The following is a 14,039-nucleotide window of genomic DNA, read 5'->3' as shown; positions in this document are numbered from 1 at the left end:
TAACAGATATTAGAAGCTGTTTTTACAACAAGGAGAGGGAGAGCTCTCTCCTGTCAGACTGAGAGGCTGATAACTACAGCTCAGTGAGGTAAAGGACTCTCCGAGTGTTTTGGATAGTTATAATAGTCTAAGTTATCTCAGTGTTTCTCAAATTATTTGGTCATCTCTGTAAACAAATATTGTAATGCACACCTTCGTCTATTTAATATAGTTGTAAAAGATAAAGTAAGAAATCATTATAGGACAGTAAAAAAAAAAAAAAAAAACAGTTTAAAAGGGGAGTGATTAGTCAAATATGCATAAATAAGAAGAAAGAATGCTATAGGTAACATAAGATAAGAATAAACAAGTTTAAAGGATGTGTTATTGGTTGTGATCATATTCTAAAGATTTTTGGATTATTGAAAAGTATACAGCTCCCTTTCATCTGAGTGTTGAGAGCTGTATCCATACATTCATGTTGTGTTCAAAGTGCACCAGATTGATGCATTTAACTTCAACATTTAAAAAAAAAAATCCCGGGGGTGTATGTCCCCGGACCCCCTTAGAGGATGTGAGGTCCACCCCCAAATAAAGCAGGTTAAAATAATTTAATTGCATAAATGTTCTTTTAGTAAACACTGAAAAGGGTCCCACATGATCCAAACAGCACACAAAGGTTAAAGGTAAGCATATAATAATGTTAAAATGTGCTAAATATATAAAGTGCAACAAAAAAAAGAGGAGTAAAAGTAGCTCATGACTTGTTTTATTTATTGAAAGTAGCTCTCATCCTAAAAAAGGTTGGAGACCCCTGCTCTGGACGCTCCAATCTGTAAACTTTGTCAAACTGAACATTTATTCAAGTGTCAATACCACTGGTTTTACAGCTGTTTGTTCATGTGTGTTGTGCAAGCATGCATTTCCAGAAGCTTCATATTCCTAGCATGTGAGGGGTCTTTCAGAGGTACACTGTACAGGCCCCCAGGCCCCGGACACCTCCTGCCTGATTCAGTGGCTCACAGCAGACCTCTTTATGGCAGCCCAGCAGCATCATGCTAATATTGGGCGACTGTGGCTGTGAGGGAGTGTGGTCGTCTTTCAACCAGAAGGTTGTGGGTTCGATCCCAGCCCATGCAGTCAACATGTCGATGTATCCTTGGGCAAGATACTTAACCCTGAGTTGCTCCCGATGGCATGGCCAACGGTGTGTGAATGTGTGTGAATGTTAGGTCCTAGAGTAAGGTACACTGCTCTGTATGAATGGGTGTGAATGGGTGAATGACATGTAGTATGTAAAGCGCTTTGAGGGGTCTTAAAGACTGGATAAAGCGCTATATAAGTACAGTCCATTTACCATTTATTGGCAGTTATGGAGCAGCACCAAGGAGAGGCTGCTGCTAGATCAGCTTTAATCAACAAACACCTTTATCCTGATCAACCTGTTCATGCTGTAAGGCTACATTTACTTTTTAAGATGTTCAATATTTGTACACAAACTACACGCGTACCTGCAAACATGTCACCTGTTTTGGGAAAGACTCCTAACAGGTTACAACCTCTATGTTCCCCGATCATCCACCTTTTCTGCTTCTAATGTAGGTTCTGGAAGTGCTACTTATTACTTCCAGAACTTGGTGACAAATTTGAAGGAACAATAACCCTATTGCTTAACCCTGTAAAACAAAGAACTGTGTGCTTTTTGTCAGATTATTAGAATTGGCAGGAGAGTAATAATCAAAAGCCTAACGGCAGGTTAACAATAGATGTCTTCAATAATATGTTAATCAATGTGATCACAATGAATGAATAAACCCAAAAGTAAACTACATTTGAGCTAATTCATCAACAATAATGACAAAACAACTTTACTCATCATGAACCAAAAGACATGGCAACAACAAGTGTGCATCACTGCTCACAGTTCCCTGGAAACAGTTGTTATGTTGTGCTAATGTTCCAGGAAGTAACTAAGTAGTCCTTTACTTGAGTATTTCCATTTTCCCTACTTTGTACCACTACAATTCAGAGGTAAATAGTGTACTTTTACTCCACTACATATATGTATTACCTTCACAGATCTGGATGAATGATGTGAAATATAATCAACTCTTAAATCCGACTTTAGTTCCACCTAGAGTAAATTCACAAGCTACCATGCAGTATACAAAGTCATTCAACTAGCTGCACCTTTACCAGCTTTGAGAACACTTTAATGATCAATCATTACATACATATATACATACAATAATATATAATATATATTATTCTGAAATTGGACCAATCTGCACAATGACTACTTTACCGTTGGTACTTTAACTATATTTTGATGCTAATACTTTTTTACTTTTACTTGAGTAACTTTTGGAATGCAATACGTTACTTGTAACAGAGTATTCCTACACTCTGATACTTCTACTTTTACCTAAGTACAAGATCTGAGTACTTCTACTTTTACTCAAGTACAACATCTGAGTACTTCTACTTTTACTTGAGTAACTTTTGGAATGCAGGACTTTTAGTTGTAACAAAGTATTCCTACACTCTGGTACTTCTACTTTTACTCAAGTACAACATCTGAGTACTTCTACTTTTACTTGAGTAACTTTTGGAATGCAGGACTTTTAGTTGTAACAAAGTATTCCTACACTCTGGTACTTCTACTTTTACTCAAGTACAACATCTGAGTACTTCTCCCACCTCTGGCTAATGTTGTGGTTATTTTTATTAATAAGCAGCATGTTTCTGTATCTTGTTGTTGCTTTGCACGCACATGGTATATATGAGTACTGACTTGCACTTTATTACAATTTGGTCTAATCTTTTATTACTGAGTTTTTCAGGTCTGTGCTGCATGGCTCATGTGTTCATAGTGACAATTCAGGATTTTACTGCCTTGTAACTCCATCTTTTAAAATGTTTAACAAGATCTCCATCTGCGATTGCTACATTCAGACATTTCCTATTGCTGCTCTGCATGTGCAAAAAAATAAATATTGCTTGGCAGTTTTCTTGTTGGTTGGTGTTGCTCGATGGCATGGCTACATGTACTGTAAAGTGTACAATGTGAATGTAATACACAGCTGATCTGTTTCCTGCGTCTCTTTATGGCTTGTGTCTTGACAATGCTTTTTACTTTCTGTGTGGTGTCATCGCTGGTTTCAAAAAGTCTCAACATAGGACTGCAGTTGAAATGAATACTAACACTAGTGCATTTACGACAGTGTTGATTAGTGTCTGTTGCCCTCATAAATAAGTAAATGAAATACAGTTTGCACAATGGTTGTTCTTGCAGCCTTACCTCTACATGTCACTCAGTGTACCTTCCTTTCACCAGGGAGGATGTGAAATATATCTCCCCTGCTCTTTTATTTATTTTTATTTCTGTACCTATTTTATTAATATTTTGTCTTATTATACTTTACGTAGTATATATATTTTCACATATATATCCCTACATTTTTATGCTAAAATAGTTTTACATTTTTTACAATTGTTTAGTTTATGGTGTTTTTTCTTTCAATTAATCTTGTTTGACTGTTTATGTATGCACAAAATACACATAGGAAAATTCCTTGTAGGCCTATGTGTAAACTTACTAAGCAATAAACCTGTTTCTAATTCTGATAAACAAATGTGATTTTTCATGGATGTACAGAAGAGAAAAGATATGCTGAATAACAAAATATACATTGGAAAATGAAATGTGCAGCGTTACCCCCCACTAAACCGTGGGTGTCGAGCTTTCCGAGCGGCTCGTGAACGCATCAAAGTGTAGCCTGCTGCAGGGCATCCACATTGACCAGCCTCCTCTTGAAACACGTCCAGGGTGAGCCTGAACTCCTCACAGGTTCTCCGCTCTCCGCCCAGCAGGGACAGGACGGAGGACACGATCTGCCGTGAACGCACCGCACAAGCCGCTTCATGGTCTGCTCGTTCTTTGGAAGTTCGGCGCGTCTTTTGACAACAACTTATTGAGTCGGAGGGGCGATATCTCATCCTCTGTACATACAGTTTGGGAACTTGTTTGCACCATGCAGAGTGTTGGGCTCCCCGGGGGTTCATCCACAGAGCTGTAACCTCTGCCGCCCCACACACCGCTGTCAGTGTTGGAGCCTCATACAGTCTATGGTTTGGAGAGGAGGACTGAACACTGAACAAGATGCAGACCCGATTACCAAGCGGTGCTGCCCCCCCCTGAAAATGTGCAACACGTTCCCACTCGGACACACCGTCCCACTGCCCGACAGTAACCGTGCCTGGAGCTGTGGATCTGGATCTATCTGAATCATGTTCCTGCTGTGGGTCCCCGTCACCCTGTTTCTCAGCTTCGTCGTTTCTCAGACGTGGAGCGTTCAGATGTCGTGGGATAACTGGAACGCCGACCTGCGCAACCGGGAGAAGGAGTTTGAGAAGCCGAGCTCCCCGCCGCACATCATCTTCATCCTGGTGGATGACCAGGGCTTCCGGGATGTGGGATACCACGGCTCCGAGATCAAAACGCCGACTTTGGACCGGCTGGCAGCGCAGGGGGTCAAACTGGAGAATTACTACGTGCAGCCGCTCTGTAGCCCGTCCCGGAGCCAGCTCATGACCGGCAGGTACAGTGGCTCCCTAATAAGGTCCTTAAACGTGTTGAAGATTATAATTTGATTTTGATTTTTTCTTAGTTTATCTAAGAAAAATGTAGAGCAGGAAGTCTACCCTGCCTCTGTCAGAAGGTCAGACATGGATAAACCCAAAGTGAGTTTAAAGAGTTCTTCTGAGTTTGCTAAAGGTGTGAATTAAGTCTTATGAGAATCAGGAATAGACAACGCATCCAAATATCTTGGAACAGTTTGTCTGTCATCAGTTATTTTGGGTTTGATAATTTGACAATTTTCCCATTTGAGCAGGATTTACACTTGGGAAATAAGTATCACAAATTATAAGCTATGACTGTCTCCACTTGTATTAACATCTCCAAAGTTAGAACAGGTTCTTTATCCTTAACAAATGTGAAGGATTCATCAACCGTCTGCTGAGCTATGTCAGACACAGTCTGTCTCTCTCTCATCTTGTAATCCATTTAAAACTGCTCTTCACGGCCGAAAAGCTGGAATTCTGCTTATTGGAAATGCAAACATAATTCAACATGCCACACAGAGAAGGGTTTTAGGGTAACTGGAGGTCACCAACAGAAAGTAATTGGTTCATTGGTTTATCATCTCCTGTCAGGAGGCAGGTATTTATAAAAAGGCCACACAAATAAATCCAAGTGACTTTCTGTGCTTGTTTGCCTACTTGGCAAACGGTGAAGGGACTTATATTGCGGCTTTCTAGTCTGATCTTTGTATCAGGGGGGCACTGGTTCAAGAAACTCCACTCCAAATTGCTCCTGTGGTGATTGCCCACAGTATTGAATGTATGTAAGTCACTTTGTGTAAAGTGTCTAACAAGTGACATGTAATGTAATGTAATACACTACATGCCCACATGCACCGCCCCTCCCACACATTCACACTGATGGCTGGGCGGCTCATGAGGATCTAATCTAATGCTCAGTCACAAACTGACCAATGGCCGTGCCTCTGGGAACAATGTGGGGTTCAGTAACCTGCCCAAGGACATTTTGAAATGCAAACTGGAAGAGTGGATAGAAGCACATTTCTTCCGATAAGTGGAATACCTCCTGACCCACAGCCGCCCCATACAGAGGGAGCATGATTCAGCTTCACTCTTCAGATATGTGGCCTTCGTTCTGTGTTGCAACTAGTTCTTCCTAAAGCTATAAACCCAATATTACATTTAATTCTGTATTTCCTCTACCCTTAAACACTGCGTTAATGCCAAGGTACTGGAATGTACTGAACTTGTCAATAGAAGTCCGATGAGGCGAGAATCAAGCAGTCAGACAGCTCAGGAACAGAAGCCAGGTGAGGCAGAGTTATTGCGAAGAGAAAAACAAAGGCAAAATTACAATGGTTGTTAAAAGGTAATCATACTTATCCAGGTTGTATTTACACAGTTTTGCACACAAACATTAACAGTGCTTTACAGGTGTGCTCAGTTTCAGTTTAACCTCTTGATTGGTGTAAATAATCCTGTTTAACTGCTGCTTGTTAACAACCTGTCTAATTGCTCAGTCACATTCATCTTTAGTGATGTCACTGCATGCCAAAATTCCAGCAACTGAAAGGCTGGGCAAAAGCCACTAATAGCTCGTTACACTTCATTTAATGGGGAAAATGTTACAGAATGTACACAAATATAGGAGGGAAAAACGAGGCTCAATATGTAGCAAGTAGCATTACAGAATGAATCCATGGTGCTCTATGCTTACAGCAGCTGTATACATTATTATAACTGTAGCTCCAAAACTCAGAGCGTGATTATGGGTTCAGTCTTGATCCTGTCAGTGGGGGCTCACATGGAAATCCCCTTCCTCTAATTAATTTGTAGTGTTTCCAAATGGAGGAGTAGTATTGTTGCCTTAGCAACCACTTAGGGATTTAGTGGCGGCAGCAGGAAGCTGGAAGGAGATATCAGAGGGCGACATGGTTAACATATACAGTGTACAGAAAATAATGAGAAAATTACAGCCACCTCCTGGTTCCACTGCTCTATACCCTGCTGCAGGACTGGGCTAATATCCATGTGGACACAGTAGATAATGTTTACAAGCCTGTATTCCTGCATGGATGGTGAACTACACGAACTAGACGAACAAACGTTAAAAACACTTGAAAACGCTAAAGACTCGGGAGAGCTAGGGGCCGCTGCTGCTGTCTCCGCCGCCATCTTATTATTATTAATAAATAATAAATAAACTCGCTATTCACACTGTTTTTGTTAACTGTCAACCAAATAGACAGATTCATATCTTGCCACATAAATGACTGCATATGTTCAAGATTCAGCAGTGTCAAAACCAAATGGTAAGCCTTTCAGCTGTCCCACATCTAAACTAACGTTCCAACGGGAGAAGGCGGGACAACCTGTGTTCACTGTTGGGCTTTAGTTTTAGTGTGAACTAAACTAACTAGTTTACACATGGTACTATAATGGCTATGAATTGATTGCAACAGGTTCAATATAAGCACTAGGTCACGAGTGGAGAGAGTAAGTTGACAGAAGTTTTGATGTGATACAAACACATTCTTTTGACTTTTCTGCAACTTAACCACTATCTACTGCTGCCTTCAACATGCACATTCCTCTGAAGTGTTGAACAGTAGCATTTATTGTTGACCACTGATGAAAAGTGACATTTACTCAAGTATTGTACTTGAGTACCTTTTGACACATTTGTACTTTATTTAGGTATGTTCATTTATTGCTACTTTAAACTTCTACTCTGCTACATTTCAGAGGCAAATGTTGAACTTTTTACTCCACTACATTGTCCATATAAAATACCTGATATGCTGATATGGCATAATACAGTATTGTACTAGTACTCTCCACAGTAGTTCACATATCTACATTTTGTCTACATTGCTGAATTACAATACTAAAATGAATATGTATAAAAACAGGATCATATAATAATAATATAATGTATACAGATCCATTCTGCATAATGAGTACTTTCGTTTTGATACTCGAAGTACATTTAGCTTATTATACTTGTGTACTTTATATTATTCTGAAATGGGCCAATGTGCAGAATGAGCAAATGTACTTTTGGTACTTTAAGTATATTTTGATGCTAACACCTTTGTACTTTTACTTAAGAAACATTTTGAAATCAGAACTTTGACATGTAATGGAGTAATTTAAGTCCAAAATATTTGTACTTTTACTTAATTAAATGATCTGGGTACTTCTTAAAACACTGGTGTAGACACGCTATTACTGTACTTTTGACTTGTAACCAATCCGATAGCAATATACTATTAATATGTTTTATAAATATATCCTGGTTTCAGTCAAGTTGTTTTGACCTGCAAATGAGCAAATTAAAGCTTAATAGAGGTAAACGCTGTGTAGTACTTACTTTGGGAGTAAATGCAAGAGCATGTAAGATATAAACGTTATCAATGAATTAAATAGACATAGCAGATTCATTGAAGTAGTTGTGCACTGCTGCTGGTTAAGCTGTAGAAAAGCACTGTAACTTTAACCAGCAACAGGAGCTTGAGAAAAGATCTCCATGCTGTCCGTCCCCTGGGAAACTCAAAGCATCAGAACCATTTCAACCTGTCTGCTTTCTTTAAGCTGCAATGATGAGATTAGAGGCTCAGACCTCTCCCTTCAACCACAGTTGTTGCGCTCTACAACCCCATCATACTTCCACTGATCGTTACTGGATTGCCAAAGGCCAGGGCAAAGGGCGCTCCTCTTGGAAGCCCTTTTAAATTGAGAAATGTTAAATATGTTTGAGGAATGTACATGAAATCATTTACCAATATTACTAAAACCATCCCACTTGTTTTGTTTCCTTTGTAATTAAGTACCCAATACACACCTCAGGTGTGTCAGAGATGAATGTTCCAGAGAATGACAGCCATGTCCCCGTACCTGTCCAGACAAATCCACACTCTGGCATGTTCCATACATCATACAGTAAACACAGCTTCAGCTCTACTATCAGTTGCTGAATCTCTCACCTTTTCATTTATTTTCTTTGTCGGTTACAGACCTGCAGGCAGTCCAGTAAATACACTCAAATGATAGCAAGTTTAAAGTTCCATTTATATTGCAGACAAGAAAACCTGGACTGTACATATGGTTTTAGTCTTGTCTTCATCGTCACCCCTGCTGCATGCATTTAAAAACGTCATACAAATGTAATTATCAGCCTCCTACATCACTGAGTAAGATACCGTCCATGGACGTGCACAGGTACGGGCTAATGTTGCCCGGGCAACGGCCCGTTTGGCCTTTTTGGCTGACCTGCCCCTCTGGAGAGAGCAAGAGTTTATTTTTATTTTTTCTGTTGTGGCCGAATTAACATGATAAGCCCACAATTAGTATTGTAGCGTCTCGCTGCGGGAAACACACTTTGTCAGCGCTGTCATCTGCCGGTGCGTTAAGACCACCTCAGTGTCGGATTTTGGAAACTTGCTTTTGAGTTGTCTCATGGCAGTTAGGGTATAAGGGACAAACCAGGGGACTTTACTTCCTCTTGNTCCCCGGGGTTTTTTGCTTTGTATGCCGGGGGCGGGACATTCATGTGATTGGTTGTTGGTCGCAGTGCTCGAATAAAATCCCCAAGCTTCAGACACGCCCAGCTCCAAGCTTTTATTTTGAAGCTGTAGTGTGGACGGGCCGTTAAAATAAGCTTGTACTGGCATATGATTCGATTGGCTGACGCCTCCATCGAGGCGGCTAAAGTAGAACATTGCTCTACTTTTGCAGCGAGCACTGCGAGAGAAGCTATGCTTTTCTCCCACAATGCAGTTCGGCGAATCGTGAGGTCACCCCATTCAAAGTGAATGGGCAGAAGCGTTGAAGCGACAAAGCACGCCGCCGTGTGTATGGGCCGTCAGTGTTGGATTTTGGAAACTTGATTTTGAGTTGTCTCATGGTAGTTAGGGTATAAGGGGACTTTACTTCCTCTTGATACCGTCGGTTATTTACAAAAAAGCACCTAAATATAGCCTAGTTGTTGTTTTTTGTGCTTCTGTCTTTCTGTGTCTTTTCATCTGTAAACTGCCTCTCTTTTCTTGATCGCCCTCTCACGGGTGAACAGTTAACTGTCCCGCTTCATTGTAGGATTTCTGCCATGTCTCTACCACTTTAGCTTGACCATCTCTGTTATTAAGTTATGGAATACTAAATAAATAAGAAGCCTAATTAGATACCTTACCGTTAATGCGCTCATAAAGAATGATAAGAATAAGAATAATGCGTATTGAACTGGTTTAATTAATTAGTGAGTTTATTTAAGCTAATTAGTTAGAGGCCCTATTTTATCAGTATGTCTGGACTGCACAGCAGTTACAATGGTCAAACTACATTAGAACATAATTGTCCCGATTTTGTCTTTAATATTTACTAACATTAGATATTTTAATGAGATATGGACCGCAAAACTAAAAATGTCCCTGGTTTTCATTTTTAAAATCAAGTCACCGAATGCAAGTAGTCGCCTTAGCTTATTTTGTTATGAGATGTGAATTACTGTTCAATTTAGTTGATGTAATAATCGTTTGTTTTTTTTTACATTAAAAACAAGTTACAATTTTCAAAAGGTCTTATGTTTTTTTTCGGGGGGAGGCCCTTTTTCCAGTTTAGAGCAATAGCCCCTCCAAATGTCTGTGCACGTCCCTGATACCATCCATCAACAAGCAGTAAAGGAGGCCTCAACCGAGGGTTGTGGCTTGGTTCCAAAAGCTCTTCTGTCTTATACTTTAGCCCACTAAATGTAAATCTGGTCCAAACCACAAGGAGTAAGGGGGCGTTTATTTGCTCAAAGCAGTTATTTTCACTCAGCTCCTCACCGGCTAAAATTCTGTGTCCTACTTATACCCACATCCCTCCACACTTATCTCAATCTCTTCTTAGCCGTCCATTCACCTTTTCTTGTTGTTTCAGTGATCTGTCAGCATTTCTCTCCCCTGCTTCCCCCCACACCAGTCTGTCCTAGAACTCTGGGTGGAGTTGCGCAAAGATGAACAGAGCAAAGGGAATGTTTTGGGTGAAGATTAAGCATGGCTTCTATAGAAGCTTTAATTTGGATTGGTTGAAAGTACGTCCTTAAAAGAAAGATCCCTCATATTTTTTGCAGGAGCAAAAGAGGAGATTTTCAGAGATAGCAGAAAATAAAATGAGACCCTGCTTAAAGGAAGAGCTAAGTAAGATGAACTACCCCAGGGCTGACTTTGATTAAATACAGAGCGCTGAGTTTGGGTGCTTATTTGAACCATATGTGAGCAGACGTGGCGCAAGAACACAAGACAAGCCCCAGCCTGGGCAGCAGATCGGGATCCTCCTCAACCTCGGTGGCTGGAGGGGCTGCCAAGACACATGTCTTGTGGGACTTGAACGATTGCCAGCGTTTGGTGATTCAACTTTAATGACATGTGTGATTTGTTGGGCTTGTGGCTCAGCGTCTGTGTAAATAAACCAGAGAGATAGCGTGATTACAGCAGCATTCAAGAACATAACCCAGCTTTTTACTTGAGGAATGTGCACCCTTCGCAGTGATAAGACTTCCTGCCTGTATATGGCTTTAATCCATCCAAGGATTCAGATATGCTGTTGCCAGATGTGGGATGTAACCAAGTACATTTACTCAAGTGCTGTACTTAAGTACAATTTGGAAAGACTCTGATTTACAGTACTTGAGTATTTCTATTTTATGCTACTTTGTACTCCACTACAATTCAGAGGTAATTTGTGTACTTCTTTGTGTAGTAGATTTATTTAGTACCTTTAGTTACTTTTCAGATTTGGATTAATGATGAGGAAACCACGAGAAGAGAGAGGAAGTAAGGAAATTAGTTTTAAGAGCAATGGGACGTCCTTTCCTCTGAGCATCACGTTAAGGGACGTCCGTTTGTGATGACGCAGCCAGCTCTGTCCCTTTTAGTCACACACAAACACCGGCACTAATCCGGCACACATAAGCTCCTTTAGATGGTGCACAAAAATCAACTTCCAGTGAGAGCGGGGATCGAGGAGATGACAAATAAGAGAGTTGGCCTCTAGTTAAAATCATAAAACTAGCTGCACCTTTACCAGCTTTGATAACAATTTAATGATCAATAATTATAAAACATATCATATATATTATTCTGAAATGGACACAATGCACTTTAACTTTTGATACTTTAACTATATTTTGATGCTAATAGAGTGGTGCAGTGACGAGTCCTAAAACCCGGAAGTGAGTTAGCATTTTACCACTACGGGTTCCCTCGTCTCAGAGTCAATAGGATTTCTCCATAGGATTTTGGAAAATGGCTGGAAATATGGTCCGTGGTTGACACAAGAGAGACAGATCGCGTTTTGTTCTACGACATTAAATACATCAGCAGGGTGATTTTTGAAGAGTTTACGTGTCTGAAAAACGATGGTTGTTACCAAGTGGCTGAATAGGACTACAGAAGTTGTGGAGGACGTTGTACGTCATTACGCCGCACACGTAAACACTCCTGTTTGTTTGCCCCTGTTCTGCCTTTTTTGTCGAGGGAACCCGAGCGCAGCTTACTTCCGGGTGAATACGTCATCCCTGCACCACTCTATACTTTTCTACTTTTACTTGAGTAACGCTCAACGAATGCTAGACTTTTGCTGTAACAGAGTATTCCTACACTCTGGTACTTCTACTTTTACTCAAGTACAAGATCTGAGTAATTCTAATTTTACTCAAGTACAAGATCTGAGTACTTTTACTTTTACTCAAGTACAAGACCTGAGTACTTCTCCCACCTCTGGCTGTGGCTGCCCATTCATAATCTGTTTTATTTTTCAATGAAGCCATTAATCAGTTGCGTTGGACATGTGGAAGGACTGTGGGCAGGACGGAGCCCCTAGAAGGCAGCACTTACTGCTGTCATTATTTCAAGGTCTCATAAATACTAAAGATCTAGAACTGTCCTTCAGGTGCCCCAAAGCCTGCAATATCAAGACCCAGTTCCTTTGAGAATCCCCTTGTCTGTCAGAGAGAAATTACACAGGTACACTTTGAAAGTGTTTGCGCTTCACCTCAAACCGCTCTTTGTCAGACCTGGGGCTGCTTTGACTGATTTCTGGAGGAATCACAGGCTGCACTTAGCATGTCATTCTCATTACACGGCTGTAACCTTTCGGTATGTGAACACCACCAAAACCTGCAGGAGCTGCAAAAGCAGGGGCTGGGGCACTTAAGGGGTCGGACTTTAACACACACACACACACACACACACACACACACACACACACACACACACACACACACACACACACGTCTTAATACATTTTCACATGTATGTTATGTCCATTATATTCACTTCAGATTTTACAAGGCCGTTCTTTCTCAGTTCCATTTCTCATTTGGCATTGATGTAAAAGCTATTTTAAGAATAAATGAAGCAGAATTGGAAAAATACTTCTACATGGAATGGATACAAAAGGGAATTGAAGATAATGCAGTATGTTATATCCAAAAGTGGTTTTATAAACATTTATGGGCAAGTAGCAAGATTAGGTTTACAATGTCCTATGCTTATGGAAAGTCTGTAAAGATTGCGAGGAAAAATATTTGACAAGTACTCTTTTCATCTAGTTTTAGTTTCCAACCAAAAATTGTTGTGAACAAGCTTTTTTTTACATCTATTCTCTTGGAGAGAACACTTTCCCATGCCATGCTTGATTGACTCCTTGTTGTTTACGTTAATGTCTTACCCACAAATACATGTTGGATTCATTTCTTCCCTTCATTCCCATCCCTTTCTTATTGCCTTGCATTCAAATCTCCTCCCATAATGACACATCAACAAAGCCTCCCTATCCCCAGTGTACATGTCTGTAGTTGGGTTTCAAAACCTAGACCACCAAGTGACAAGACATTCTTCTCATCGCCATATGTAACCACACTCCCTCTTGGCTCCCACTAGGTTCAGTGTGGTCTCATGTGAATCCATCGACCTGACCTCAAAAGCTTACAATTAATAGAGGGATCAAATTCTGAATTGGGCTATATTATTATGCTGAGGAGTTAAATATTTTCTTGGGAACCAGCTTTGAAATCTGCTGGAATTATTGTTACCAAATTGTAAACATAACAGTTTCCTAACTTGATCTAAAAAATGTTTGGAGGTACCTAACCCAGATGGCATTTTGTTTTAGCAAAGCATTGAGCAAAACAGTCTAGGACTGTAACAACTTATCTATTCAAAGGAAATATGAACAACATTTCACCATTGATTTGTTTGGTCTGTTTAAGGATGCATGACACAGGCTGTGGTTATGTTTGTAGGAGCAGTAAGACAACCAATTATTAGAGAAAATGACATTTGTTGTTTTTGTCTCTTCAATTGAAAAGGGGTGGAGGAAATTAAAGCAATACAGTATCTGTACTGTATTGCTGTTATCGTGCAATTGCATAGGACTTGATCTGTCAAGTCCTATGCAGAAACCATCCTTTCTTG

The 14,039-nt window shown here is 40.2% G+C and overlaps 1 protein-coding gene across 1 annotated transcript; it reads left to right on the top strand.

Annotated features, from left to right (window-relative positions):
* Positions 1 to 3,813: 3,813 nt before the first annotated feature.
* Positions 3,814 to 4,580, top strand: LOC104942972 (arylsulfatase I-like; the record flags this gene model as incomplete). Its single annotated transcript, XM_010768286.1, has 1 exon — positions 3,814 to 4,580. A coding segment is annotated over exon 1 (311 nt), but the record flags the coding sequence as incomplete, so codon positions are not given.
* Between the last annotated feature and the right edge of the window lie 9,459 nt (positions 4,581 to 14,039).

Source organism: Notothenia coriiceps, unplaced genomic scaffold, assembly GCF_000735185.1.
Source record: "Notothenia coriiceps isolate Sejong01 unplaced genomic scaffold, NC01 NC01_scaffold00005537, whole genome shotgun sequence".
In the NCBI taxonomy this organism is placed as follows: domain Eukaryota; kingdom Metazoa; phylum Chordata; class Actinopteri; order Perciformes; family Nototheniidae; genus Notothenia; species Notothenia coriiceps.
This window is presented reverse-complemented; position numbering and strand designations above follow the sequence as displayed.